The sequence below is a fragment of the Drosophila arizonae genome, chromosome 2 (assembly GCF_054131065.1).
Source record: "Drosophila arizonae isolate 15081-1271.41 chromosome 2, UAZ_ARI_1.0, whole genome shotgun sequence".
Taxonomy (NCBI): domain Eukaryota; kingdom Metazoa; phylum Arthropoda; class Insecta; order Diptera; family Drosophilidae; genus Drosophila; species Drosophila arizonae.
Genome location: NC_142922.1, coordinates 17,350,785 through 17,378,673, shown reverse-complemented (window position 1 = coordinate 17,378,673; position 27,889 = coordinate 17,350,785). Strand labels below are relative to the sequence as shown.

The 27,889-nt window shown below is 38.4% G+C and overlaps 2 protein-coding genes across 16 annotated transcripts in view; both read left to right on the top strand.

Moving 5' to 3' along the window:
* The window catches only part of pum (pumilio), a 203,453-nt gene that overhangs the window by 1,511 nt on the left and 174,053 nt on the right, over positions 1 to 27,889 (top strand). For 14 of the 15 annotated variants that reach the window (XM_089476460.1, XM_089476469.1, XM_089476467.1 and 11 more), the window contains exons 2-6: positions 1,697 to 2,988; positions 4,219 to 5,070; positions 22,916 to 23,151; positions 23,235 to 23,361; positions 23,423 to 23,541. In XM_089476460.1, the coding sequence (XP_089332586.1) occupies positions 2,686 to 2,988; positions 4,219 to 5,070; positions 22,916 to 23,151; positions 23,235 to 23,361; positions 23,423 to 23,541 (1,637 nt within the window). In that variant the 5' untranslated portion in view covers positions 1,697 to 2,685. Of the gene's footprint in view, positions 1 to 1,696; positions 2,989 to 4,218; positions 5,071 to 11,610; positions 12,315 to 22,915; positions 23,152 to 23,234; positions 23,362 to 23,422; positions 23,542 to 27,889 lie in introns of those variants that run through there. The other variant, XM_089476472.1, reaches the window with a different exon arrangement.
* On the top strand, positions 9,053 to 10,464 carry LOC108612059 (serine protease inhibitor 42Dd-like). Its single transcript, XM_018004953.2, has one exon. It carries the CDS (start codon positions 9,223 to 9,225, stop codon positions 10,426 to 10,428), a length of 1,206 nt encoding a protein of 401 aa, XP_017860442.1. The 5' UTR covers positions 9,053 to 9,222; the 3' UTR covers positions 10,429 to 10,464.

The window sequence follows — 27,889 nt, the reverse complement described above, 5'->3', positions numbered from 1 at the left end:
TTTCCTTTTTGCTGCGACTGGCGGCGGCTGCAAAAATTTGTTATATATATATACAAACACATGTGTATAAATTGTGTGAGTGTGTGTATGTATTCTATGTATGCCTTATGTATAAATCCAGACGAACAGCGGCTGCACCAACACACGCAAAATTAGACGCACACAGAAGATTTGCACATACATATGTGTATATATATATATGGATATATATTATGTATATGATGTACATGTATATAACATGTATAAATAGTCGCAAAATTGTAAGTTTTTAAGTAAATTCTACTCGCGTGCGTCGCTGCATAAAATAAAAGGTAAAAATCAATTGAGTGATATTCATGTTCCTTTTTATGCGTGTGCTTCACTTTGGTTTTGCACTAATTTGGAAGGTTACTGCAAAAAAAGAATAATTTTTCCGATTGGCTTTCCGAATGCCTAGAGTATATTCTTATTTCTGTGCGTGTGTGCGTTTGTCGTCTTCTGTCCATTCGTCCATTATCCGCCTGTGCCTTGGTTCTTTTTATTCCTTGACAGCGGCGGCCATTTGCTTCTTCTTTACATTTGCACGGCACGGCGTTTAAAATATTTGTTTTTTTTTCGCTCTCACTCTTGTGCTCTTGCTTGCGCTTTCGCTCTCTTGCCGTGTGCCTTGCATTTGTATACAAGAATTTTCCCAATAAGAGCGGCAGTGTTGTTACCGATGTTTAAAATAAAAAACAAATTAACTTACGAAAATTTGGCTAAAAATTTATTTAAATTAACTAAATTATGTATTTTATATATTTGGTTATATACATAATATTTATACACTAATGCGCTTGCCACACCCCCCTTTTGGCTGCTGTGCGCATCGTTCGCTCGCTTTACAGCTCCTTTTTATGCTGTTTGTTCTCGTACTTTTGTTTTTCACATGTCTCTTTTTGGCGTTTATCTTTATGTTTGTTTTTGTATCGGCAACGTGCGTTTGCTTGTGTGTGTGGGTTTGTGTGTGCGTGACTGAGTGAGTGAGGCCCCCGCTAGGCACTGTGGTTTCGCATGCTGCACTTGTCTTTTGCCCGTGCTCTGGGCGCTCTCTTTGGGTGTCAGTGGGAGTGGACGGGGATAGGGTGTGGGCAAACTGTCGCTGGCTCGCGCGCATATAAACAACAGAGAAACAGACGATGGACGACTGCTTACATATATTGTAACTTAACCTCAAAACGCAGCGGCTGCTGCCGGCCGCCGTTCACTTCGCTTTGTTGTTCTTGTTATTGTTGTTGGTGTGTGTATATGTTAATTTATATGTTTTTTCTTTCGTTTAGTCGCCTCCCCTCCTTTCGACTACTGTCGTTTTCTTTGCGTATTTTTCGCGCATGATTCAGCGTCGTTGTCGTCGCGTTGTTCTTTGAAATTGCTTCTGATGATATTCGGCTTTTTGCCTTTAGTTACTCCTGTTTCTGCTTCTTCTTCTTCGTTTACGTTTTCTGCTTTGTTATTGTTATTTAGCTTATTTATAATGTTAAAGCTTTTGTTCAACATATTCTTGAGCTGGTTATCTGCCAGTTGCGCTATCTTTGTTCTATACCATGACCAGCTCAAAGTAGGCACAGTGGTAATAATTTTAATAATTGTAATTAAATGAGTGTATGTATGAATATCGATATAATTTACCCAATAGAAAATATTAATATTATTTATTGTATATTGTTTCTCTTTGCAGTTTGTGTATATTTTCATCATTAAAACGTCGTGTAAATTAAAATCATCCTAATTATAATTCAAAATAATAACAACTAAAAAAACATCAAATCTTTAAATCTCAATAAATTTCAATTGATCTGTAAAAATATTTATAGCAAGTTTTAATCGTTTAAACCCACTTCTCATAAATAATGCATTGAAAATAGTTTATTTGGTTGGTTTCACTGTGTAAAGTATTATTCATAGTTTGTGTTAAATAGTGTAAATTTTTGTAAAAAAAAAAAAAAAGAAATCAAACCATACCAAACGTGCAAGTTTTTTTTTCGAGTGTATGCAAATATCAATCGATACATGTAATTAAATCTTTGAAATGACTGTAAATTAATATTTATTATTAAGAAAGATTAAAGTGTGGTTTCTAACTAAGTAAAGAAAAAATAATAATAAAAGAAATAAAAACAAATCGACAAGAATTGCAAAATCAAAACAACATAAACCAAAAGCAAACAAAAAGTGTAAGAACGGTGCTCTCGTCCCACTGTGCACGCGACGTATCCGCAATTTTTTAAATTGTAGCCACAACGTAACGTCGTCCAGTTACTTTTAAACTGTTGTTCTCGTTCCGTCAAATTTATTGTACGTCTCTTTTTGGTTTTTTTTTTGTTTGTTTTCTGATTTTATTCGGCTGTTTTTGTGTGGTTTTTGCAATACGCGCCAAATCGTGAGCTGAGCGTGCAGCAAACAGCCGTCAAAATTGAGCTGTTAAGCGCACCCACAATCTCGATATCGACGGTAGCGCCAACCGCGTCGCCATCGCCGCAGCATCATCTACAAACCCAGTCGCAGCAGCAACAGCAGCAGCAGCAGCAGGCACCGTATCATCATCTCCAACAGCAGCAGCAACATTACGGGCCACTGCCGCCGCCTTCACCATACTTTCAGCATTTGCAACAACAGCAGCAACAACAGCAGCAACAACAGCAGCAACAACAACAACAGTTGCAACACATGAAGTTTCTGGGCGGTAATGATGATCGCAACGGACGCGGCGGGGTCGGCGTCGGCGTCGGTAGCGATACACGCGGTTCTAATGCGCAGGATGTGGACGCAGCGAGCGCTGCCGCAGCCGCCGCTGCCGTTGGCTTTGTTTTTCAGCAGCGCCCATCACCCGGCGGCGGCATCGGCGCTGGCGTCGGCGTCGGACCCGTTGGCTCCAACTTGCACGACGCCGCGGCTGCTGAATATGCGGTCCACTTTGCCCAAAAACAACAGCAGACGCGTTGGGCATGCGGCGACGAGCACGGCATCGATGTGAGTACATTAGCAGAAATATAAATATAAAAACATAAATAAATTACATAAATTTCTGTATATATTTATAATATAAAACCATTTGGTAGATTTGGCTATGCGCCAGCAGCACTTTAACTTAAAACCAAGGATAGAGAATTCTCTCCAGGAGCGAGCCATAAGTCAGAGAGGGAGAGAGAGAGGGCAAGAGAAAGGGAGAGAGAGAGAGAGAGGGCAAGAGAAAGGGAGAGAGAGAGAGAGAGTAGTTGGGCTGCATTAGTTTCTGAGCTGTTATTAAATTCTGTTAATTACGTAAATGCATAAAGGTGTGCCAAAAAAAAAAAAAAAAAAAAAAACAGAAAATTTATATAAGTAACAGTAATTAAAAATGATAAATAAATACTAAAATAGAAGCACATTACATTTAAAAGCACAGTATGTTAAAAAAATTTCAAATCAGGTTTTTCAAATTTAAATTGTTTACTAAATACTAAAGTACAGAAAAGACATTTAATTAATTTCTATAAATTCAATTTTGTTTTGAATTTATTGTGCAAGTAACAGGATATCTTAGTTAATTTCGATTTGTTTGTAGCTTTAAAACCAATTTTTTTTTTAATTTTTAAATCGAAACTCCATTTGTTATTTGGTAAAAAATATGAAGAGCCTTCCCTAAAATACTAAAACTTTCATTTGTTCGGTATTTTTATTTTATGTAGTTTTTTTGATTCTTACTCTGACTTAATTTTATGGAGAATCCCAACTGCCTGGAAATTCTTTTTAAAAGCAATTTTGTTCTTTCCCTTTCAATACGCTGCCTTGCCTTTGATACCCTGTAGTATAATATGTTTAGGCGTTGTACAGCATTAGCAAATAAAATATGTAAAATATATAGAGATGTATATTCTAGATAATAAACAATTGATTATACTAAAAGACAAAAACAATTTGTTAGTAATGAGAAATTAGTTTAGTTTCTTTTGTATAGGTTTGTCTGTTTAAGAGGTATCTTGTTGACGCTTTTGCGTGTGCTTATCGCTGGCATAGTTCATTGCATTAACAGCAGGAACAGCAGGGGGAAGGGCCTTAGTGGGTGGGAAACAGTAGGAGTAGCTGCCAGAGCTTGCTTAAATAATGTGAGAGCTTGACAAAGATTTCTCTTGGTTTTGTATGCACGGTTTACTTATATATTTTTCAAGCAAGACTTGCATTTTCATAGAGTTTTTCCCTTTTCTTTTGTGTGTGTTTCAGAATCCCGATAAATGGAAATACAATCCACCCATGAATCCAGCGAATGCTGCACCTGGCGCACCACCGGGCAACGGTGGCAGCAATGGCGGACCCGGTGCCATTGGTACGATTGGCATGGGCAGTGGCTTAGGCGGCGGCGGCATGGGCGGCAATGGCAGTGGCATCAATGGGGGTCTACATCATCCATCGATGGCAGCAGCGGCAGCTAATATGGCTGCCATGCAACAGGCCGCTGTGGCCAAGCATAATCACATGATGTCGCAGGCGGCCGCCGCTGTTGCAGCACAGCAGCAGCAGCAGCAACAACAACAACAACAACAGCAGCAACATTCACAGCAGCAGCAACCGCAACAGCAGGGTACTCAGAGTCAAGCACATCATATGATGGGCAGCGGCAATGGACTGGGCAATGGCAATGGACTCGGCGGCTTGGGTCAGCCGCATCCCGGGCAGCAGCAACAGCAACAGGGCCAAAATCCCGGCCAGACACATCCCGGCCAGCATCAGTACAACTCGAATCTGCTCAGCCATGTGATGAACAATCAGGTGGCCGCAGCCGTTGCCGCTGGCGCTGCCATGGGCCCGATGACGCCGTATGCCCAATCTGGTGCCACCGGCAACATGTACGATCATCATGGAGGCGCACTGCATCCGGGCATGAATGGCGGTATGCCGAAACCTCCACCGCAGCTGGGACCGCCGGGCGGACCACAGGACTTCGTCTATATGGGCGGGCAACAGCATGCCGCTGCTGCCGCCGCCGCTGCTATGGGCGCTGCTCTGATGCCGCCACAGAATCAATATATGAACAACTCGGCCGCAGCTGCTGCCGCCGTCAATCGGAATGCAGCGGTGAGTAGACTACCTATACATATACAGACACAGACCAATATACATACATACATGTATGCATATATTTAGTCAACTAGGTATAGCACTTTAGATAACTTCCATTTTGGGCTAATCAATTAATTGAATTGTGTTTGCGATTTTTGTTTTAGTTAATATCATCCATCCATCGACCAAGTTGATTGATGATGATTAAATGAACAAGATTTAGGGCTGTATATGAATGATATTTGGGCTACAAATGGGTTTAAATATTAACCACATAGGGATTTAGTATACACACAGCTAGAAATTTGGGAATGCGTTTATTTGTTGTGCGAATACATTTTGAAAAACCTTGAAGGATTTCTGACGTCTGTTTGCCCTTATCATATTTATGTTATCACAGTAATAATTAAATGTAGGCTCTACATTTTTACTTTTCGTCAAGTTTTCTCTCATGGGTGTTGGGGCTATTAGAAATGACAAAGATTTCCACAATTTGGCTTTTATGATGGTTTCATTTCTTTTTTTTCCCAGTGATCAAATGGCTCGTGTCGTAAAATTTGCCGCATGAGTCTTTGGTTAATCAATAATTTGGCTTTTATGGCCAGTTGTATATCCCCAATTACCGCCCTGTCCGAATCAAGAGAAAAAGTCCCAAACGTAAAAAAAAAAATATTTGCTGTAAATTGCAAAGTTTTATTTGCGCTCTTCTTTGCTGTTTATCTCGAATACGAATTTGTTGTTGCTCTTCAGAGGCCCTTTCAAGTTTTTCCTTATAGACACACACATCATAAAATTGTTTACTGTTGTTGGTTTTTCTATTTTCATTATATTTTCCATTTTTTCGATCATACGTAGAAATTGATGTGTGAAATCATATTTTCTTATTTTCCTTCTCGCTTTTCGCTATGTGCGTAGCCAATGAAATGATTTTCACATATCCGAATTGATTGTCTTTTGGCCTACACACTGGATTGGGAAGGGAATTTTGTTAGTTTACGCATTTGGGTTGGTTGAGAGATTATATCACACGTGTTAATAAAGCGTGCCAGTGCTCTCATTAGCTTTTCTTATTGGTTCTGGCATAAAAAGCTGTTAGAAGAATACTTTTTACTACCAGGAAATAGCTTTGCCATAAAAAAGTTTTCTTTTAGATAATGGCAAGTTTAGTTTTATGATTTTGTAGGCTGTACTTCATTACGTAATCAAGGCCAGTTAACATAATGAATTAAAGTTAACATAATTGGGGGCTTCGAGTCGAAGGGGAACAACAATAATTTTTAATATGCAAATGGAATAGTGTTGCTCATCGATTATTATAAACATCGTGTTCTTTTCTATATAAAATATTTAGACAACAATGGCGAAACATTATTCCTTAGAACGATTCACTTTTAAGCTATTATAAATGTTGAATTTGATGTTAAAGCTTAAATAGAAGTTATATATAGCAACTTTGTTTTTCTTTTCTTTTTTTACTTTAATAAGCTGCCGAGTTAAATTAGCGATGGTTTTTTATTCTTTTGCTCTGCCTAGTCTTCGTCTTCTTCTTTTTGGCCAGCTGGTAGTTGGTTTATTTTATTTCTTTTTTAGACTTGAGACACGTTTTAGCGCTTTGTCTTTTTGCTTTGCTTATGGTTTCTCGATTGCCTCGTATTGCTGTGCCCCTCCCTCTGCTCACCATCGGTTAGTTTAGTTCTATGTTCTCTGTTTCGCTAACAAATGCATTCCGGTTGCAATTTTCTGCCTTATAAGCGTTGAGCACACAAACGCGCATCCACACACTACAACAAGTTGGTTCTGTGAAGGCATTTGTTCGCACTACTGGGAAACCACTCGCATTTATAAATAAAAGAATTTAATACTCGACTTGAACTTAATGAGCTCTCAGCTAGCTCTACATGCAGTTTTTCCACCTCGAGTTCTACGTTTGCCTCTTACATATTCCTATTTTATTTTGCACTCCGCCTCATTGTGGTTGCTGTTATGTCACGAATGTTTAAGAGCAAAGCAATTTTAATTAAAGAATTTCACTCGCTGTGGTTTCTGCTTGACGTTTGCGGTTAAAGTCTGGCAGACGATCAGGCAACAGACTACAGTGATAACCGATAGATAAAGATAAAGAAGAAGAGATGGCGATGTTTAAAATCACTGCAATTAATTTTAATAGGGGTTGCCTTTTAAATTATTAAAGTTTTCTATTTATTGCTTTTGCCGTTCATACTTAATATTTGCGTTTTTTGAGAGCATTCACTCGTCGCATTCCGTTTCCTTCAAAATTTCTCTCTTTCGCAACTCGCGTCCCTTTTGCTTGTTATTGTTGCCTGAGCGTTACCTTTTTTTTTTTTTTATTTCGCAACAACTTCCTTTTGCGCTTATTTCGCAATCTCTTTGGCTGGCAGCAGCTCACAATACGAAACAGAAAACGAATTTATTGCAATTATGCCAGGACAGCAGCCGCAGCCACAGCCACAGGAGCGAAACGAAACATAAAACACAGACAAAATTTGTAACTGTGTTCGTGCGTGTGTGTGTGAGCTTTTGTTTTGTTGCTATCGCTGTTACTCCACTTTTTAGCTCGTTCGCCTTTTAGGCGAGTGTGTGTTTGTGTGTGACAGAGACAGGCCCCAGTCAGCAGCAGAGCGAGCATTTGCCATCTTTTCAACACTATGCTACGTTTTTGCTCTCATTCTCTCTCTCTCTCTCTCTCTTTCTCTGTTTGGCGTTGCCTCTGCGTTTACTCTCATTGTTGTTGATGTCTTAGGTCATTGATTTGCGCTTAACAGCGCGGAGCTGCCGGCAGAAGCCTCATCTATGGGCGCTGCGTCTCCCCAGTGCTCGTGAGCAGCCCTTTGTTTCTGTTTCGTTTTTGCTTTTTTCTTTTTTTTTTCGTACAGGTTCTCTGTTGTTGTTGTATCGTTGCATGTGGCGCATTCGGCGTTCTGTTTTTTCTGCTTCTCTTCTATATGTGTTCTTATTACTTTTTCTTGCATGCTGTCTGCCGCCTCGCTGCTTCTGTTGTTGCTGTAATTGTCGTTTTCTTTTTACACGCCATGCTTTGTACTTGTTTCTTTTTCATTTTTTGCGTGTGCTGTAATGATTTAAATGTGTGTCTGTGTGGTGTCTGATTTTGAGCGCAGCTTTTATTATTGTTGTCATTGTCTCGCTCTCGATGCTTCTGTTGTGGCCAGCCCGCTGCGCCTTGACTCGGTGCAATGGACAATGGGCGGTTGCAGATTTGGGGCGTCTTTAGAAGCTTTTCAATTCACCACGAAAACTTTGTAAATCCGTGAGTGTGTCTGTGTGCGCGCTGCGGTTAAGAGATGCGTGTATGGAAATGTTAACCCTGATTGTAATGATAATGTTAACCTACATTACATATAAATAAAGCTAGAATTGAATTTACTCTGGCTTCTGGGTTTATAATTTACCTAATTAAACTGGATGAACAATTTCAGTTGCACTTGTTATATCAAAACCTGCCACATGTAGGCCTCATCCATCCCCAGTTGCTTGGCTGTTTCGTTTAATAATTATCATCATTAGACTTGTTAACTTTATCACTTCTGCACTTCAGTAAAACAATTAGCTGTTGTTCTAGTTGCTCTGTTTCTTCTGCATCCTCTTCGTTTTGTTTGTTGCACTCTCGCAATTTCACACACCCTCAGCGCGAACTGAAGAAGTCTTTGGTGTGTTTGCGCTCCTCACCTTCTGCTCTTCCTGTTGCGCTTCCCTTCGTGCGCTTGGGTTTTGCTTCTAATTGAACAAAAGCTGCAGTCGCAGTCGCAGTCGCCGCTGGCAACGCGTTTGTTGCCGTTTCTTTGGGCTGCCGCGCGGTTGCCAATTAGCGAAAATGTTTGCCTGTTTGCCTGCAATTTTCCAACAACACAGCACGGGAGAACCGAATAATAGCTAACGATGTTCAAGTGAAATTATTTATCGAATACGAGATACCCTGTATTTGATAGAAATTGAAATTAAGCTGTACTGTATACAAAGCAGCTACCTTAGAATTTTCCATTGCTTTGTAGGATTTATACATCAAAGCTTTGACATAATTATTTACAAATTATTTTTAAATTATTCAAATGTATAGTGTTTCTTAGTTCAATCTAGCGCCGCTTAGTTCAACTGCGGTTATATGGCCTGCTAAATACTTTCTCAGCCAACATGGCAGAGGCAGAGGGGTCAATAAGTTTCTTTAGTGCTCTAAGTACCTTTTCTGGAAAACTTGTCAGTAAATTGTTTATCATGAATCCGGGTAAAAATCTGATATTCTCACCACTCTCAATACACTCCTGCTTGGGTATGATTCGATTGGGCGCCGATGAAGGCACTACGACGGCCAAGGAGCTAGATAAGGGCATCGGGTTTACTTCGAACGATGAGTCGGAAATAGCCGAGGATTTTCATATCGCATTGGAACCCTATCAGGATGACACCATGCTAAATATGGCCTACAAGATGTATGTTATGCAGGAATTCGAAATACGTCCGGAATTTCATGAGATTTTAACAGAAAAGTTCCACTCGGAACCTGAAAATGTGGATTTCTCTGAGAACACAGTTGCTGCAGAAAAGATTAACGAGTGGATAGAGACCAAGATGAATCATCTTATTAAAGATCAGGTCAGTCCCGATATACTCAACGAAACCACAGGGCTGGTTCTTATAAGTGCTGCTCACTTTAAAGCCGAGTGGAGCATCGGATTTTCAGTTCGGGCCACTCGCCGAGAGTTTTTTAATATCGACCCAAAGAACAAAATCAGAGTACTGATGATGAACAATTTCCATGAATATGACTATGCCGACTTGAAACAATTCGATGCAAAAGCTTTGCGTCTAAACTTCAGTAATACCCCTCTGCAAATGATTATCATTCTGCCAAATAAGACGTTCGGGCTAGAGACTCTAATAGAGGCATTGTCCACAACATCGCTGGAGAATATTATTTCATTGCTTACTCGAAAGCGAGTCTATTTAAAGTTGCCCAAGTTCACGGCTGAATTCGAACAGGACTTGACACCTGTTTTTCCAGAGCTTGGCGTGAAGAGGATCTTTATGAATAAAGCCGAATTGGGTAAAATTTCAGAGACTAATCGAGTAATAAAAGTCTCCAGTGTTTTACACAAGGCATCCATTGAATTAAGCGAAGCGGGCGACGAAGTACTACCCCTGCCGGAACTGAAGCCAACGATGGTTAAGGGGAAAATCCGTAAACCTCCGTCGCCTGTCAACTTTTACGCGGATCATCCATTTTATTATGCCATCTATGATGCGGTCCATGGACCCCTGGTGGTGGGTAGCCTCCAGGCACCACTCCCTGCGCCTTGCATTAATAATCCGCTGAAACCATGCTATTGTGAGAGATCTTAGAAACACCGAATTATAATATAATACATAATATAATAATATCGAAAGAAATATTTTTATTTATATATGAAGTATTAGACTACACTATTCATTTAATGCATTAATAAGATTACAGGGCATACAAAACGTTTACCTAATGGCAGCAGCAGATATTGGCGATAGTTAATGCCTTGTTAATTTGTCGCCGGATTTATCGATCGCACGAAAACCGTTGCAGCCGTAAAATATGATTGAAAACTCCATCATCTGATAAGCTCTTGTTTTGTCTTTGTTGTGATACGATATATACATTTTGAGCGCAGCTGCTGCTCTCGGCTCACTTTGTCTCTCTCTAACTATGCTCAATTATCTGCATTAATTAAATAATCATTTTAAATGCATCCTCGAATAGCTCCACAAATTAATTTGATATTAGCGTTGCCGCCCGCTGACTGAGTCAAGTGATTTTAATTGCCGTTACTCTAACAGGCGTGTTGATCATCAGCTAAGTCACTCACTTTGCACCCTGTTGATCACGCAAGTTATATATATAAATCTGTTACTACGAACGAAATACTCTTTTTCTGTTATTTTTCCCACAGCTGGCCTCACTTTCATATACTGCTATTATTTCGTTTTTAGTGTAGATAGCAAACAGCTGCTTAAGACAGTCGACGAGCTGTCATGATCAGAGCAGAGCTCACATGCAAATAAGCTCGCTCTACCCACACACGAAAGCGTCAGTTAAGCCTCTCTTCTCTTTTCACTGAAATTACGTAAAACTATGCCAAATGAGGCTTAACGTACGCACACACACATTTCTATACATGTACACACACGCATAACAAATGTCACATACAAAGAAAGACAAAAAGAATACAAAAAGTGTTGCTCACGTGTATTGAGCAGAGAGGGGGCCGTTTCAGCCGGCTTGAATCTTTGGGGGTATGCTCTCATTAGCGACAACGTCGACTTTGTTGGCTGGATAGCATAAATTTCCGCTGAATATGTATGCGTATGTGAACGCGTGCGTGTGTGTGTAATGTACAATCGTTGCGACTCGCAACTCGCGAGCAACAGCTGCTATGCCGCCGCCACACTGCTCTCTCGCGCTCACACTCTTCGCGTCATACGCTCTTTTGCTGCTCGCAATTTGCCAGGTTTTGCTTATGCCGCCTGAGCGGCTGGCCACAGCGTAGAATTTTCAGTTTGGCCGCAACAGTTGACTCGTCTGCATGCTGTATAATTTTCGCTAGGCCCCCATCCGTCCGTGTTTGTGTGTGGAGTTCTCGTGTGCGATCATTAAGCACGTTTTTTGTTGGGTTGTGCGAGTGTGTTTGTTTGTATGTATACATACATATGCTTACACACCGGTAGCGAGGCTAGAAGAGAGTGCAAACAAACAATAACTCAGGTTTTTATGCGTGAAATAAAAATAATAAAAATCAACGCAAATGCTGTAAATGTTTCCAACGTTTTGTATATTCGGTATACATACGTGTGTATAAATGTATATGGATATATGTGTGAAAAGCGCAGCTGATGCTCGTTTATAATTAAAGCGGTTCAAAGTCAAAAATCAAAATCAATATCGTAATTCTTGTATAAATCATAAATAATAAGCATATAAATTTAGCACCAACGACAAGAAAATAAGCCTGTGTAACTTGTTTTGTGTGTGTGTGAGTGCTTGTCTCTGTGCTGTGTAATCCACTACCGTGGCGTGTTCTTTCGCTCGCTCTCTCTGTTGCGCATTGTACTTCCTTCACGCACTGGAATAAGAAACTCTCGCTCTTTGGATCGTTCGTCGTGTTTCGTTACTTCCAGCCTGCCTACTCATGATGAAACTACTGAACGATTTTATGTTGGATGCGCGCTCTGCCGAGGATATTGCACTCACACAGGAAATGGTAAAACAACTAAAAGCATAACTACTACTTTAAAGGCTGTGCTGCTCCAAAGCTGTATATAGAGAGAGAGAGGGAGAGGGAGAGAGGTAGCGCACTCTCCTGCTCTTGCCTTTTTGTGACGTGTTTATTTTCTGACTCCTTTGATTGATTGGAAGAGCAAGACGAGCTCAAGTGCATGCGCTGGCTGTTATTGTGGTTTGAGTTTATTTTTTTTTTTTTGATGCATTACACGTGCTTACTATTCTAACATGGTATAGCAGCTGTTAGAGCTTTTTTGGTTTTGTTGTTTCTATTTTAACTTTTTTTGTTTTTAACAAAGTATCTGTCTAACTACATGCTATTCGCTAATTGCTTCTGTTTGTCTTCGTTTTAATCTGTGTGCAGCCGGGAGTACATTGCTTTGTTTACCTTATTTCACTGAACAGCATGTAATGTATTTGCATATTAATAGCTGTGAGCAAGCGCCATTAAATTGCTTTAATCTTTAATTGCTGTTCATTTCTCATTTTGATATGGTTTTAGTTTTGATTAGCTCGCGTTGATGTCTTTGTCTTGGATGAAATAAAGAAAATATTAGAGGGAAAATTGACTATAATCTACTCGAAAAGTAATGTAACATCTACCTATATGTCTATACATACGAATTTTGTTCTTCAACTCGTTAAATAGTTCTTCTTGGCCCAGCGAACTCATAGATTTTATATTTGCTTAAGAGCTTTATTGCTATATACGTATTTACCCTATTTTATAAAACAAATATTTATTTGCGAAATAAAAAAGCTTTGCAACACTTTCGTTAATCGTCGGAATATTGCTTCTGTTTTGTTTTCCAAATATTTTCGCCGCAATTAGATAATAGGTCTCACTCACAAACAAATGCGACCCCAAATAGAGCAGCCCGACCACGGGCTACGGCATCAGTCGCGGTTGTCCGTTCTTTTACCGCCTGTCTGGCCTGTGTTTCATAGATAAAAATATTGTGTGGTTCTTGCTATGCTCCAGCAATTGTTTTTGTATGCATTTCACGTAGTTTAGCCCTAACTCAAAAAATAAATATATATATATATATGTGTGTATATGTGTTTATTATATATAAGTCCGATGGGGGCATCATAGAATTCACTGAAGCCAAAGGGAAAGAGTCAGGGGTTGCGTATTCTATACAATTTTATGCTGTTTGCCCCTTTTGGCTTTCGTACCGGTTTCGCTTTTCGTTTGTTCTTTTTGAAGGAATTTACATGAAAATGTATATTTTCCGGTTTCAATTATATGCAATCTGTATCTCTGTGAATGTGTGTGTGTGTCTATGTCTATGTCTATCGGGGTCTCCCTTGCTTTTTGTCTAGTCTATTTCACGGTTGATTACGCTGTTGTCATCGTTTAGCCCGCTGCCCGATTAGTTGAGTGCCTCACAAAATGGGCGTGGCCAATAGCGATGCTGATGACAACAACTATAAATGCTAAAAACAATTCAATCATTTCAATTTTTATGGCAATCCAAACTGTTTGCTTGCGTTCATTAACTAATTGCTCAATTTGAATAACTATAAAAAGTTTTTTTTTTTTTTTCAAGTATAATTTGAACCGCTTTAAATGGCCATTTATTTGATATAAATAATGATTTAATGATGATTAAAATATGATTATTTTATCTATCTTTAAATCTACTCACAAAGAAAATCATTTTACCTTTTAGTTGTATAATTTAAACAACCTTTTACATCGTTTGCAATTACATATTAAATTTATCACATTCGTATTCCCTGTTGCTCGCTTCTGAGGACATGTTACTAACTAAAGCTCGTTACACTACACTAAACTTGTTAGTAACATTACTCTTTGCCCCTTATGTAATCTTGTTATGCAGTCAGTCCAATTATTCAATTAACTTGTGTAGGTGGGCGACAAGAATACGACGAGATATCTTAACGAGTTGATGTGATGCACAGGACGAAAGGAGATGCAAGAAGCAAGTTGGAATAAATACAGCAGACGGACAACAGCTGACAACAGTTTTTATTGCAAAGGCGATGGGTAGAGCTGACAGTTGACTTGGGGACGGGCGTGTGAGGAGGGGCGTGAGCCACAAATCCAATAAACACGCCAACAAAATTGCAAATGTTGCAAGTAAACAATGCAGGAGGAGACGTAAGAGGGTGTGTCTTATGCTGAAACGCATACCATTCTCCCTCTTCCTCTCGCTCTCGCTCACATCTTGCACGCCCAGTCTCCTTCTCGTTCCATTTGGGTAGCTCTGTTACGAGTCTCAGTTAGCATTAGAACTTTTGTTTTTCGCAGTGCAGTCGAAGGAAGCAGCTTTGCGATTTTGACTGTCGCCCTTTTATCACTGAAACTTTGTCGAGTGTTTTATAGGAATTGCGGGAAATTCATATTGAAAAGTAATACCAATTTGATTGGCTGTTGCTGCGAACTAGTTCGAAGGCACACATACGTGACAAAAGGAGGTTTTCTGGAACTAGTTCATTTAACACGCTAAATTTGTAGAGTTCTTTAAGCCTCTAGAAAATGCTGAGAATTAACAAAATACATTTTCATTTTTACGTTAAAAAACGCATAGAATGCGAGCTATTGGCCAAATACAACTATTTATTCCAGACTAATTTTGCCGGCTGCATCGCCAAATATATTTTCACCAAAAGCCGCGCATGCAAAGTTGAATAACGAATCACATTGGTCCGGGGGCCGGGGCCGGGGTCAACCTAAATAAATATGCACAGCGACATCGATTGAAAAGCGCAATAAACGCATTTATCAGCGCTTACTTTTTGTTGCCTTTCTGGCCAAAAAGACAAACAAACACTACATATACACACATGGGATGAATATCGATTGAGAACCCCTCCCAACAGCAACTACAGTGATTATTCATTAAAACGGACTGTGGATTTGATGATTGAAATTTACAAGTGATCATATTATAGACAGAGATTTTAATTTAAATAGTAATGCTTAAACAAAAAAAAAAAAAAAAAAAACCTGACCTACCCTATAGGTAGGTCATGATTATATTATTTATGCACATGATAAAATAGGCCAAGAATATATTATACATAAATAGATAGATAGATAAACAGATTGAGTATAGTGGTTAGCTTTGATTGAGAAAATATTGAGTCGAAAAAGGATTGTATAGAATATGAATGAATTGAATAAATACTACTAATAGTTTAAGCAAATCCATGCCAAATATTAAACCTTATATTGTCTGAATGCCGCTCGCTCTATTTGCTATGCATTCACGTTTTTCTTTAAGCCCGCAGCACGTTGCCGTACTTCGTCTGCTTTATCAGTTGACATTCATAACTTTGTTTGTTTCGTGTTCCTGATTATGGTATGGCATGGCACGCCCACATGCTTTACTCTGCGCCCAAACTCCTATTCCGTTTTGTTCCGTGTTCTGTATTTGTCAAAAAACTAACAGAACGACTGTCAGGCATTTGTCACTTCCATTTTGTATTTTTACTTATTTTTTTTTGCCGACTCTGAGAATTTTCATTTGCTTTGCATTTATTGCTTTATGTTTGTTATTGTTGTGTGTGAGGTATAACACGCAAAAGGTCTTTGCACCTGCTCTTGGGGAAAGGAGAGGAGACAAGGTGAGAGGTAGCTAAAAAGTTCTTCATAATAAAAACACTATGAAGGGGCCTCTTCAGGCGCTCCGCATGTGCCTGAAACCACTCTTGGCCGGGCTCTTAATAGTTTTGTGCCAGAAGCTTTATGAGATATTTTATTGCACCAAATTGTTGCTCTGTTATTGCTGAATTAAAGTAGTAATTAAAGTGTGGCATACCCTGTTAGTATTGGATATTATCAGAAATGCAATTAATGAATATCTGAATTCATATGTTGCTATAAGAGTATCGATGAATATTATACGTATGGTGTACAGGATATGATAGAATTTAGAATTAACTTTTTATCTGAAAAATTAATTAACTTCCAATGCCACTAATACATTTCCGATTTCATATACTAGTCCTTCAACACACACACCATTTTACAGGGTATCTCTTAGTCAACAAGCGTTGTATTGTACACTCCCAAAAACAATTCAAAGTCAACAGCATTGCGTGCACAAAATATAGCCACAATTTAATGTTTTTTGGTCAGTTTAGTTTATGTTTTCTTTTTTGATTTTTTTTTTTTCCATATTGTTTTATTTGCACATATGTATATGTTTTTAATTTTTTGCAAATATATGTCAAGTGCATTGTTTGCATAGTCGTTAGACATTCATTTATAGTGTTTGCTGTAACCCCTCTTTTATTCTGCGTGCACTCTTCTCAGCTCTTTTTTAGGTTCACTAACTGAAGGTAATTAAAGCTTGACTGAGGTTTTTTTTTTTCGTTTTCAAAGGTTATACTTAAAAGGTCTCATTTTGGTTTGCCTTCGTACCTTCATGGCAGTAAGCAAGGCTCTAACTCTTAAAGGCTGAACACAAAATCGGAACTTGTAGAATTTTTAAAGTAAATAAATAAAAGAATTTAAAAGTTATTTTATTATAATCAATTTTTGTGCATTTATTTTTATCTACCAATAAATATTTATTTGAAGGCTTTTTGCTTGTTTTCTAGCTTACTTTTACCGATTTTTTGTTAAGTCTGAGCAATTAAATTTTAATTCTTTTTCAAGCAACTAAAATAAAACTGCTCAACAAAAAAAAAAAAAAAAAAAAAAAAAAAAAGCAAAACACTAAACTAATTTAAATTAGCAACTAACCAAATATAAATAAAAAAGTTCTGCTTTTATTATCGACTGGTTTTCTAGTTAAGTATTATGCTCTTGCTGTTGTTGTTCTTGTTGTTGTTGTGGCTGTGGTTGTTGCTGTCAAGCCTATTCCACCCCCTCTGTCCAGTGGCTTGTTTGTTATACTCTCATGCTCTTTCTCTCTCTCGCACACAAACACACACTCTCACATTTATTCTCTTTGGCTGGCGCTCTTTTCTTGTTCTATTGCTGTGTCTGTTTTTCGCCTTTTTTGTTGTTCGCCGCTTGTTCTTGATGTTGGCTTTGTGCGCGTTCTTTGTCGTCGTTTTGTTTTCTTTTTGCCTCTCACGCATGTTTTTGGGGCCGGTTAGGTGCTCGTTCTCGCTCCCACCCGCGCACACGTACACATACACACATACTCTCCTTTTCTTTCGCACTCGCATATTTGCTCTCTGTTATGTTGTTGTTGTTGCTGTTGTCTCCTCACAGTCAAGGACAAGTTAATGAACGATTTTGTTTTATTGTTCTTGTAATTCTTTTGAGCCGTTTTTCGTCTCGGGAAGGGTAGTTATTTGGGTGGGTGGGGGGTGGGGGGTGTACTCTTCCCATTTTTCGTCGCACACTTTGTTGACTCATTTTTGTTTGTCTTTCAATTTGTTGTTGTTCTTTTTCTCTTTTTCTGCTGCTTATTCAGTTAAAAATTTGTTTTTCGTTTTATTTATGCAAAAATATATATGTCTATATATATATAAATATTTTTTTTTATATTCTTTTCTTGCCGATGGGCTGAATGATAGGCGCTAAAAGTGCTAAAAAAGCTATTTTCCCAGACTATACCCTGTACTTTCATGTGAAAAATGAATTCTTTATTGGTTTTGGTTTTGTAGTAAGTCTAAAAATATACAAAGAATATCAATTTGAGAAGGCAAACATATAGAATATAAACAAATCATTTTTATTTTTAATTTTTTTCAAAATTTCCAATAGAAGCAGAATACGGCGTAGTTGAATATGAATTGGAAACTCAGTTGCTTTCATGTCGCTTTTATCAATCAACATTCTTTGGCATTCCATTTCAGATGTATTTGACAGAATCAGCCTCTTGATTCTAGTAAACGCAGGGTATCTTGCAGCTGAAAACTTTTGATAACATTGTTGTCATTTTGGCTGCTTATTGTTATAGCTTCACTTTCTTTTCATTTATTTATCTTTTGCTAAGCGCCGCAGTTTTATTTATTGTTCTATTTTTCTTAAAAGAGAAAAAACATTTAAAAATGAATTTAGTTGTTTTTTTCGATTTATATTGGATAAAAACATTTAATTTTAATTCAATATTCGCGTGGGCGTGGAACAGTTATCTTTGGAGCTGACCCACATTGCGCATTTGCTTGGCAAACGTTGCTTTTTTTTTTTTTTTTTTTTTTTTTGTATTTTGTTATTATTATGAAATGTGTTCAGTTGCGTTAAAATATTATTGTTTATTAACACCTTTTGTGGATTATTTTTATTTTGTTGCCTTTGTTACTGAAACAGTCGGTGCGACGAGCCCAGTTGGCAGAAATAATTTGTTGTTTGTTGGCGCTCTCACACTTTTCAGTCGATCAGTTAGAGGGAAAGCCTAAGTTCCCAATTGCTGTACTAGTTCATAAAAGGGTATCGCGTATTCGTTGGCAATGCAACTTTTTATACCCTGAACCCATTGAAAATGGGAAATCAGGGTATAATGGTTTTGTGAAAAGTATGTAACAGGCAGAAGGAATCATCGCAGACCCCATAAAGTATATATATTCTTGATCAGGACGACGAGCTGAGTCGATATAGCCCTGTCCGTCTGTCCGTCCGTCCGTCCGTCCGTATGAGCAAAAGGATCTCAGAAGATATAAGAGCTAGAGAGCTGAAATTTGGCATGCATACTCGTGTATATCATAGGCAGTACAAGTTTATCATATTTTTTCGATAACTCATCCGATAACTTTTTTATCGAGAATAATCGAAAAATCGACATTGTTTTTTCGGCCTAATTTGAATACTTTTAGACCTTGAGACTTCAAATTTGCGTTGTATATAAAGTTAATGGACATGCAGATTTTGTAATTTACAGATTTTGGATACCACGCCCCCTTCGCCCCAAATTTGTAAAAAACGTATTTCAAGTACTAGAGACTTGTGCTTTGGAATGTACATACATTTTAGCTATATGATCATGTTCTGAAAGTTTCATTGAGATAGTCTCACTACAACAGATATTATTTAACTAATAAATTCCCATAATATTGCCCACACTGCAGCGCAGCCCAAGCGCAGTCGCTGCTTACTGCGCAGTTAGCAGAGCGCAGGCTTATGCGTGCGTGTGGATGCATGTGTATGTATGTGTGCATAAAAGAAGTGCAGAATGATTAGAATATCAGCTTAGAGGGTTCAGGGTATCTCCTAGTCGAGCAGTCTCGACTAGAGCTTTCTTACTTGTTTTTTTTTTTTTTTTTTTTTTTTTTAACCTTTGGGCCGTTTTTTGCATCGCTTGAGTTTTAGTTTTGGCCTATGCAAATATTGTCTAACAAACAATTTGTGCGCTTTGCTTGTGTGCGCCCGTGTCGGCAGAGTTTTTCTTTTGTCACTTTTGAGTTGCGTTTGGGACTGTTGAAAATTTATAGCGCAAGGTTGTCATCGCCCACTTAGAAAGAGTTTCCATCAACCCTGAAATAGTTTGCATTGGCATACGATATCATTTGATGTGAAATTGGATAGGGGGTAACCTCTTGTGCCGTGTGCCTAGCGCAGAAGTGGAAGAATAATAATAATTTGGCTTTCTATTCATAGTAAACATATTAATAAAATAAAATTTAATTACATTCAATTTGCATTTCGCACTCGAATTTTAATTTGAGTAAAGTATGTTGGATGAGTCCAATGAAAATTGGAATGAAAGGAAAGTTCCCAGTTTCAGCAATCGCTCTTAAGGAGGAGATCAAAGAGAGGGGCGAAGGGTTGTAGGCTCCGTGTCCTTGCTTCGTGTAGCAGTATTTATGAGACTCACGGCTCAACAGTTGCCGCGACTGTGTATATATGGATGTGTGTGATGGGCTTATTAAATATTTAAAATGATGCTGCCATATAAGGGGCATAAATACACTGGCAACCGTGGCACGTGCCGCGCGTGTCGCGTTGACGCATTATGACAGCGCAAATGCCATGGGAAAAAAACGAAATAAATTGAAACAATAATAAAAACCCGTGTGGCATGAAAGTTAATTAGTTACATTTTCACGAGGCTGCAACACATGCCTCAGATCCCAGGGCGGTGGAGCTTTGGGGCACAATGGGATTGTGTGGATGTACAGTAGCAGATATCAGTGCCACGATATGATTTCAGGCTTATCGATATGTAAAAGGCTATAAATTCAGTTACATTCTACATTCTCTCTATCTTTCTCTTACGCAGTAGTTCTGTCTCTGTCTGTCTCTTAGTTGTTATATTTACAGTGAAATCTCTATATTGTTGCAGTAGTGCACAGACTATGTTGCTACAAATGGCTTTGAGTTGCGGCAGCTGCATGACTGATGAAGCAAACCCGTCAACTGTTCTCTCTGCTCTCTCGCTGTTTTATATTGCCCTCTCAATCGCGCTGTCCATTTGCAGTGCTGTCAGTTTGTCAACGGCAACGGCAACGCAACGGCAACGGCAATGCCTCCGTGCAAAGCTTCTCATAAGTTGTCGCTTGATTTACAGCTGAGCAATGTAACTATCTACTGTCTGCTGTCTACGGTCTGGGCTCTGTCTTTGATGTGCTCCTGATTCACTGCCCCCGCCTTTCAGGGTGACGCCTGCCGCTCGACGTTTGGCTCCCATATGATTTATATCTCTAAAGCGAATGACGCCCTGTGGGGTCAGTGGCCCAAACGCTCTAACAGTGCACCTACAGTGCACAAGAATGAGCTCTGGGGCTAGATAAATGCTTGCTGTTATTTAAGCATTACGTAGCTTCTGTACGTTAATTAATCGTATTAGTAATGCATTTATACTTTACTTACTTGAATGAACATTGCTATTCATACCATATCAAACATGATTGATATATATTTGATTTTTAAAGTTACGTAAATATCAATTCAAGACATAGTTATTTACGTCAATCGATGCTGTTATGTTATTTATATGCAGAAATGAGGCATATACCCTCAACAGTTTGTTTTACGTTGTTAACAATAATTTATAAAATGATCAAGGGTTAATGAACTTAAAACCTTTTACATAATTACGTAATTACGTAACGCATACATATCGTCAAAAAGTGAAATTGTATAGCTGGTTCTCTTAACGATTAACGAGCATACAACTTTTTACATCTACATAAGTTCCATAACGTAAGGTTACATAGCGAAAAATAATGAATTCGTATAGCCAGTTCTCTAAACGATGAGCGAACTTCAAACGTTTTAAAGCTACGTATGTTCCATTTACGTAATTACGTAAGGCATACATAATAAAATCACATTTAAAGCTACGTATGTTCCATTTACGTAATTACGTAAGGCATACAGAGCGAAACAATAATAAAATCACATTCAATTGTCTTGACGATCAGCGATTACCTTTAAGGTTACGTATGTTCCATTTACGTAATTACGTAAGGCATATATAGCGAAAAAGAATAAAATCACATCCAGTTCTCTTAACGACCAATGAACTTCAAACGTTTTAAAGCTACATATGTTCCATTTACGTAATTATGTAAAGCATGCAAAATTATACCAATTGTCTTATCGATAAGCGATCAGCTTTAAAGCTACGTAGTTCTTTACGTAATTACGTATGGCATACAGAGCGAAAAATAATAAAATCACATCCAGTTCTCTTAACGACCAATGAACTTCAAACGTTTTAAAGCTACATATGTTCCCTTTACGTAATTACGTAAGGCAATATAGTGAAAAATAATGTTCTTTTAACGATCAACGATCAAGGAACTTAAAACTTTACAGCAAAGTCTGTTCCATTTACGTAAGCACGTAAGCCATACATAGCGAATAACAATAAATTTGTATAGCCAGTTCCCTTTATGTTCTAATGACGTAACTTAATTTTTTAAATTTTCTTGCTTAACGTAACGTATTGTTAACGTAACGTATTGTTAACTTAAAGTATTAGTTACGTAAGGTGTCCTAATTGAATGTAATTTCTATAAACAAATAAATTAAATATTTGATGCTTTAACTTAAGAAAAGTTCTATCACTATTCAAGCAAAGCTCATTTAAAAGCGATTTTTCTGATATTGAATGCATATTTCTGCAGTTGAACTTGTGTCCAGTTTCTATATATTTATAATAGTTACGTAATGAACTGTGATTCAGCAAAGCAAGACAATTGTCACGTAGTTTTCATTAAAAGTCCAACTGCAGCTAATTTGATTTCATTAGCAATGCTGCTTGTGCGGCAGCCTGTTGGAATATGCAGGATGTTCATGGATGGGGCGGGGGGAAGGTGGGTGGCGGGTGTGGGTACATTGTCAGGATGAATGAGGGGCGGGGTTTGCATTAAAGTTGAGGATTATAAAAACTTTGCTGTGATGGACGTAACTGGGATTTAGTGTGGAATTAGGTGTAAAAGCCGAGAAAAACTTATCAGCCACGCCAGCCACGACACGCTTCAACAGGAAACTGACTGCGTCCGCTATGACAGTGGGGGCGGGGTAGAGAGGTATGCTGTAGGTTGAATTATTGATTTTGTTAATAATTCAATTGCATCAGGCAAATGCAAAAACTTTGCTGCTCTTCTGCCTCTGATTCGTTTATGTTGTAGAAAAACTTTTCTCGTGGACTTTGCGGTTTGCCTTACACCTTACTCATTCTCTCTGTCTCTCTCTCTCTCTTGCAGATAACTACATCGACAGCCAAGAAGCTGTGGGAGAAATCGGACGGAAAAAGCGGCGCTACAGCAGGCGGTCCACTCAATCCACTGCAGATTCCCGGCGTCGGGGATCACTCATCCGTATGGAAAGATCACACATGGTCCACACAGGGCGAGAATATATTGGCACCGCCAAGGCCGCGTGGTTATCCACATGCCGGCGCTTCAGATAACTCAAACAGCGGCAATGCGGGCATTCTGAGGTGAGTTGACTAGTTCTGTTAAGTTCAATTATATAATGCATATAGATATAAAATTAATTTGCATATCTCTTGCTGCTGCATAGCCCCCGCGATTCAACATGCGTTAAGATGGTTGAATATGTTCTGGGTGGCTCACCCACCAACAAGGAGAGCCCCTTGTCCAGCTTGGAGCCGCGAATGCGCAATTTGAAATTTGACGATAATGATAAGGTAAGCTGAGAGAGCAAACAAATGAGAGTTGTGTGTATATAATATATAACTAATCTTACAGTCACACGATGATAAGGAAAAGGCAAACTCGCCGTTTGATACAAACGGGCTAAAGAAGGACGACCAAGTGACAAACACAAATGGAGTCGTCAATGGCATTGATGATGACAAGGGATTCAAGTGAGTAGCTCAGACTCCGTTGCATGTTGAACCAGATCAGATCAGACTGATCAGCTTTTCTACTGTCTGTCTGTCTGTCTGACTGTCTCAGTGTCTAGTTCAAGTCTGGCCAATGGCATTGACATTAGAATGGCTAGGCTGTAGGCCTAAGCCATGGCCAGAAACTGGTTTCCTCAAGGTCCGCAACAAGACACGTTCTTGTATTGCGTGCAAGCGAGAAGGGGCAACCGGGAGCACTAGAGTTGCAACAGTTGCAAGTTGCAAGTGAAGTTATGTTTGACTTGAGACAGAGAGAATTTTATTAACGAATGGGAAGTGTTGGAGATAAACCTGATTTAAATTCATGTCTCTTAGTTGTGACAAAAGAATTTTTAAGATTGTTTACTGAGAAGTGAATCTTTATTATTATTGTATTAGATATATATATATAATTGCCATTTATTAATGTTTTTCTAGTTTGCTGTTGCTATTTAGCAATTTGTACTCTATTTGTAGCATGATAAGCTGTAAATCTAGCCTAGGTGGCGAATTATGAGTCATTGGCGTCTTATTTTGTAGAGTAGAACTCTAGCTGGTGTATTAGAGTGGGGAGTATAGTTTCATTGCTTGTTTATTGTGTTTCCAACAGAGATCTAGTTCAGTGTAACACTCGGTACAGGCCGAGAGTCCGGTGGTATGAGGTACTCCATGTATTTTGTATATGTATATGTAAAGGATAGGATAAATGCCTATATTTGTTGTTAGAGGCAGATCTTGAAGGAATGTGAGCGAGCGAGTAAATAAAATCCGTATAAAAAGTGCGTTACGAATATTTTGATAGACATTTATTAATTCCTCTAAATTTTTATCGGAATTATAAGTCTATAAGTGTTGAGCTTCCTCCATATTTCTTGATTATTAATAACTTTATAAAATTGAAACCTTTTTCTAAACTAACAATCTGTTTGTTTGGGTTTTCATTAAATTTATTCTCGCTTAAGTTTTTTATTCAATACAAATGTAATTAAAATAACAATGAACTGCAAATGCGGTCGATATTTCATGGCTATGTATGTGTAGACTCGGCAAAGTTTACATTTTTCCCCAATTGTCAGTTAAGATTCGTTGAGTCAACAATAAAACACCCACTTTGTCAAATGCTGCCCACTTGGCCCACATTTTTATTTTTGTTTTCTGTTGCTGTAATTATTTTGCTCGTCTTCTCTGTATTTCTGTCCTCTTGACGTGGAGCTCGCATATCGAAAGATGATTCAGTTTTTTCTTTTATTGTCAAGTGTTTTATATGTCTAGAGGTTGGGTCTTTCGAAGCACTTTCTATATGAACTGCAACGACATGAGGATGCCCAAGTTGTTTAATACGAAATATAAAATGTCTTTAAGAGTATGAAATAGTTGGCAATATATTATATATTACAACAACTACTAAGACTCTAGAGTTATTTATTATAGAGTATTTCAATTTGATTAATTTTGTATTGTATTATATTACTTTGGTAAAGCCTAAGAATATAGGAAAATCCAATTAGAGCCGAGTGCATAACATAAAATCGTTATTTCTCTTATATCCTGAGTCCTGTTTTTTGACTGTCTCTAATTCGACTTGTGCTTTTCACTGAGGCTATCTCTTTTTCAATTGCTCTTATTTCTCTTCTATATCTACTCGCCTCATTATTTTGATTCGCAACTGTTGTAATATGCATGTCTTATATATTATATTTATCTCTTTGTTATTTATCCCGTTGTCCGCAGATCTTCATTATCTGAGTCTTTCTCTAGGTCGATATTATGTCTTCCTGTCTGCATCTTTCTCTTTCTATATCGATTTTATCTCTTTTTGCCAGCATCTTTCTCTTTCTATCTTAGTCTCGCTCATCTTAGACTCTATATCTACCCCTCTCTCTCTCTCTACCTACTCTTCTCTCTATCTAGCCCTCTTTCTCTGTATCTACCTCACTCTCTCTCTCTCTTTATTTCTATATCTCTCTCCCTTTTTATACATCTCCCTGCTATCTGTGTCGATAATTCACTCACTCTCACTCTCTTATTCTCTCTCTCTCACTATTCTCTCTCGCTCCTCACCTGTAGCGCAAACCCAAATTCGCTTTCATTGTAATCATATTTCAGTTGTCGCTTACAAAACACGCACTGCCTAAAACCTGAGGCCTTTTAAAGTTTTCTGGCCATTTGCAGAGCCTAGGCAGACTGAAAAAATGAAAACCAGTCGTAGTCGTGTCTTCGGCCTGTTGTTGTTGTTTTTGCTGTTGTTGCTTTTGTTGTTCTTATTGTGTGCTCTGCTCTGGTCTGCCGGTTTTCTCTTTCAATTGGTGTTGTTGCTTTTGTTGTTTTGCAATTTCATTGCCGGTGTCGGCGGCGCAGCCAAAACGTGTTTCAATGCCAAACGTAATAACGGTTATGATGTAAGTAATCAACAGCAAGCAGCAACTACAACTACAACAACATGATTCGGATAGCAACAACTTTATAGCTCCATTGAGCTGTTTTGGTATAGCATTTTGTTCGATTAGTTTGCGTTTATGTTTGCTTTTGTTGCTGCCTCGAGTTTCGTTTTATTTATTTATTATTATTATTTTTTTTTATATTTCAATTTTTGTAATTTTTTTTGTTTTTTTTTTTGTTTTTGGCTCACGTTTTGTACGCCGCACACTGAAATTTAGTTGCGAAAATTTGAAACACGGCTGCAAATTGTGGCAACAGCCCCAACTTTGGGCTGGGGGCTTGAGTTCGAGTTTTCAAGCTGTTGGCGTTTGTGGTTTCAGTTACTACACCTGAGCACCTGTCCGGCGACCTACTCTCGACATAGACATGGCCAGCAGCAACAGATTGTGCTGCTACTGTTGTTGTTGCTGTTGATGTTGTTGTTATTGTAGTTGTCTGCCTGCTAACTTGGTCAGCTTGCGCTCTGCTGACCTTTTTCTCCCGTTTTACCGGCTGCGCACTTTCTTTTTGGTTGCCGTTGAAAGTGAAAAATTTCGTTTTCCTTGCTTTCATCTTATTGCGCCTATTGCATAAGCGAGATTAGAATATGAGATTTTTGGACCCGCAGCTAGAAACGAAATAGCAAAACGTTGGCCAATGAAACTGACCTAGCACAACGGGATGGTGGAAAGCAGACGGCCAAGCCAAGCTGTGTAAATGGAATCCCTCAACGAATGCATTAAGCTTGTGCTCTGTGGGATCTAATAAATTTCAGTAGTAGAATAGAAGCTAAGCTCTATTTGAGTAATTTTTTGTATTCAAAATATTTGGATAAATTTATTGCTGAAAATTCGAATTCGAAAAATGGATCATTTAACGGCTTGTTAAAATGTTGTCTAAATAGAACTTTTTGCTAATTCTTTTAAAATTCAATTCAATTTGCTAAATTTCACTCAACTGCATTCAATTAAAATTAAAATTGATTAAACGTTGCATCATAAAATTTGTTTGAGTTTGAATCAGGCTGTTAGCACGTGTAAAAGTTACAGCTTAACAGTTTAGGCAGCACTGGCGTAGCGCATTGCCATGACGATTAGTCAGAGTCATTACGGTTGGACGGCTACTGCAGTCGCTGCTGCTGCTGTTAATGGTGTTAATGACCCGACAGCTAAATTATGACCAATTCGATGCGATTGCATGTGTCAGAGCGAGATGGCAGATAACAAATGTGACTCAACAGCGACAGCAGCTTAAGCAAACGCGTACAGTTGCAGACGAACTGAGCGGTTGCAGAGGCATTGCCGCAGAGCGTGAGCTATGAATGAAACGTCTAAAGCTTTAAGCAAGCAAACAGCCAATACAAATTGTTATTTATACCTATGTATATATATAAATATATCTATATATATAAATTGACTATTTACGTTTGCATTCAAAGCGCCATACGTTGAAAACAGTTTGCATAAATTGTTGTTTATTTGATTTAATTTATAGCCATTGCCCAGTTGCGGTTCAAAGACAGACTTCGTGATGACGTCATAGAGTAAGAGACCCCAACGCTCGTTCAATTAGCCCGAACAAGTTTGCTGCTTAAGTCATTTGTGTGTGTTGCCCGCACAGTTGGCGAATCATTGCCAGTGACTTGCCAACTGCAGCAACGTCGATTAAAACGCAAATTAATCTTCGGCTAATTGATGGAAAATTTAATTTGAACTAATTAGGGTAGCTTTGTTTATAATTCGTTTTTAATTGCTGCAATAGTTGTGAAACGTTAGTGCACAGTTTGAGAGTAATGTGCTAAATGTGTCGCCGCTTTTAGTACAGCGCGGGTGTGTGTCTAGGATGTATAGGTTGTTGTCTGTGGTACTCGTTTGTAACAGTGGATACAAAACCATTCCAATGCTTGCGCAAC